Below are 3,299 nucleotides of genomic sequence, written 5' to 3'. Positions count from 1 at the left end.
GATAGCTGTTTTCCAGTTAGGTGACTCCTTTCCAGGTTACTGGGATCGTGCAAGCTCTCTGGCTGGCATGGACACTTAAAGAAACTCATTTTTAATTGTATCAGTTACTCCCGTGCTTAGGATTGAGTTCTTTACGTTAGGGCCGTAACTAAACAAAGGCCTAGGTTGCCCTATCTTATCCTTTTCTAACATTGCTTTAATATCAACTGTTACACAATGGTTGCTGTTTCAGTCCCATCTGATGTGTGTTAGTGGCTCAGTACTGTTTCTGGGCCTTGTTTTTCAGGTAGACATGGCTGTGAGAAACTGGTATTATGTAACCACCACAGGGCTCCTTGAGGTTACTTGGTGACAAAGAAGCATTAGGGATAGATGCTCATTTAGGTCTCATTCATCTTCCTGGCTTTCTCAGCAGTTTCTGCTCTGAAACACAGCAACAGCAGCAGCTTTTCAGACAGTATTTGTTCTGTGTCTTGGAAATAATGTTACTGGCTGCAGTTAGGTAATTACAGTCATGATCATTAATTACCCCTCAGTGGTAGTGATAGGCACAAAGTGGGAGCTAATGGCAGTGGGCGGCGGCTAATGCTGCAGCAAGCAGGTGCCAGTGCTAGGCGTATGTAGAGTGTTTTGTTAGCATCTTACATCAATGAATGCTATTGCAGTGGGACGTGGAGGTGAAGACAACAAGGCTTCCTGAGCTGTGACGCAGATTGAAAGATTAATGTACACACAGACACTGTCTTATAGTGTGACTGATGAGCTTCAAGTATCATTAACCAGAGGAAAAACACACTTGTATTTAGCCACAAGAAGGAACATGATCATTATGACCTTTTTAATTAGTGAAAACAAATGAAGTCGTGTGCTTTTTGTACTGAATAGTCTCTTTGTCTAACTAGGCTGATTTGCTGAGACTGTTGGTTCTGCTCTCGGCTGTACACTTAATACATTTTTAAAGCTCATTAAGCTGAACCTGACAAGGGGACAGTTTTACTTGTTAATGTAGTGTAATTAATAAGCTACATCTCTACCTGAGGCACATAGTTGGCTGAGACTAATTAACCCTTACACTAAAACACAAAACACTGCATATATAACATGTTTTGCCTTGTACTGGTGTAACATATACCGACCCTTTTTGTCTTTTCACTCCCAACAGAGCGATCTACTTTGCTGCTTACTCCACTGCCAAAGAGAAACTGAACGGTGTGTTGGAACCCGACTCCACACAGGTACACATGGTGTCGGCTGGAATGGCAGGTAACTATATATGTAAGGTAACAGGTTCACGGCCATGCAAGGCTTTTTAACACGACGGAACCTAGCGAACGTTTCCATCACGCTTGTCAGAAATGGAGGTCTGATTCAGTGCCGGCAAGCTTAGATAAACAGTGGCGTTACATATAGGATCAGGCTCGTGTAATCTATGTACTTTAGGGTAAACTGTAAGCAGTGGTAGGACCAGTTTGTGTTGTGAAATCGTAAATTATTTCACAAACCAAGTGCACCGCCCTCATCGTGAAGACCCTGTGTATTCAAAAACAAGCTTATCCAGTTTCCCCTCACCTTTCGCCCAGATATACTAGTCAGCAGTCTTAAAACAGCTCAATGGAAAAAACAAGCATGTGAAAAGGCCAGCTTTAAATACTAGATTCAATAATATTGTCTGACACTTTGTTTGTCAAGGGTAGGTTATCTTGACATGAGAGCATCATGTCACTCTGAACCAGCTTGGAATGCCGAGCCCTTAAAATGTGGGTCAGTCAGGTTCAATGTAGCGCTGCTTTTAGTACACCACGACTAAGACCTTTCAACAATCCCTAGTCAAGGTCAGCATTTGTCAGCACATATCTCCCCACATATTCTGCAGTGTGACAGGTGATGACAGTGCAGCGATTAATCTCGATACACGATACCTACAGCAGAGGTTAGGGCTGGCGTCTGCCATGGCTAACAATGGTCGTACTTACTTTCTACCACTTATCCACCTCGCAAATGCAGGATTGGTCAAGCTGTAATTTGCACACATGTCCAAACCATCCTCAGAACTTGGTGTCATTTGTGTGTGTTTGATTGTTTAATAGTTTTAGCAGGCTACATAGCAGTTAACTATTGTTTATATTTATATATTAAGGGATTTTCGTTTAAACTAACAAGACCTGAGCTGTATTCTGTCCCTTCTGCTGTCTTGGTGGGGGATGATCATTTCACGTGAGGTTGGGTATATGGTGGGTTAAATCATGTGTTAGTGGGACAATGGGAAGTAAAATGGTTGCATGCCGGTCATTTTGCTACACACAAGCCTGTGTCTGTTTTAGGCTTTAACTCTACCGTAGCTCTCCTCTCGCAAAGGGCATGAGACCCCCACACCACCAGGGGTCTCTAGCTGCATCTGTGAGGAGTTACTTGGGTCTGCGTGAGTACTCACCACAGATCTGTGCTTCTTTTTATATCTGGTTACTCTCTTTCTTTCTCTGCCTGCCTGTCCTCTACACCATTACCATCTAGGCCATTGCATAAGAAGGTTTTTTTATTTAGATTTTTCACAGCTGTTTGCACGACATTTCATTTTTATAGCACTCAGTTGCTTCCCTACTAGCACACATAGGATAGTGTATAGAGAGGCTAGCTTTCTCTCTCTAAGCTGCCTTTGTGACTTGTCATTTTATTAAAAGAACATTTCTACATTGTTATAACTACCAAAATGAATGCAGCTTAAAGAACATTTACATCTTACTTAAAGTGTTAGTTTGTGGACACTTTATTGTACCGCTGGCAGCTTGATTAGTAGTATTTTAGATTTGAACAAAATGTAATCCTGTTTTTTTTTCTTCCTCAGGTTTTACAGCCATCACAGCAACCAATCCAATATGGCTCATAAAGACCCGTCTACAGCTGGATGCAAGGTAAATACGACAGTGTCACTAGGGTGTGAGCTGATGCGCTATTATGTGCCCGTTGACATGTTTTTCATTCATGCAAATCCACATGACCACAAAGGAACTCTCACGTCATGTCACTGTGTGCTCTTAAAGGGACAACTAAAGGGATTCTCCTTCATATCATAAAACCAGCTGTACAAAAAGATCTGTTGTGGATCTCTGCACCTCCACACTTGTCCAACTCCCTGTGCCCCCCNNCCCCCCCCCCCCTTCTCTTCTCATGCACACTTTGTGTTTTAAACACAAACAGTAATGATCCAGCTGTAATTTAATATAGGAGTTGTTGTGTTTAGTTGTTTCAGTGAACGTGGTCATGTTCAGAACAGTTAGTCCTTTAACTTGTTACCATTCTTG

At 42.2% G+C, this 3,299-nt stretch overlaps 1 protein-coding gene across 1 annotated transcript in view; it reads left to right on the top strand.

Moving 5' to 3' along the window:
• The window catches only part of LOC118341777 (solute carrier family 25 member 36-A-like), a gene marked incomplete at its 3' end in the record, with an annotated part of 9,979 nt that overhangs the window by 6,109 nt on the left and 571 nt on the right, over positions 1-3,299 (top strand). The window contains 2 exon segments of the mRNA XM_035680152.1: positions 1,163-1,263; positions 2,843-2,909. Of these exon segments, the coding sequence (XP_035536045.1) occupies positions 1,163-1,263; positions 2,843-2,909 (168 nt within the window).

The sequence above is a fragment of the Morone saxatilis genome, unplaced genomic scaffold, assembly GCF_004916995.1.
Source record: "Morone saxatilis isolate NCDOM2014 unplaced genomic scaffold, NCSU_SB_2.0 Contig8, whole genome shotgun sequence".
Classification (NCBI taxonomy): domain Eukaryota; kingdom Metazoa; phylum Chordata; class Actinopteri; family Moronidae; genus Morone; species Morone saxatilis.
Note: the sequence above shows the minus strand (reverse complement) of the source record. Positions and strands in the feature narration are given on the sequence as shown.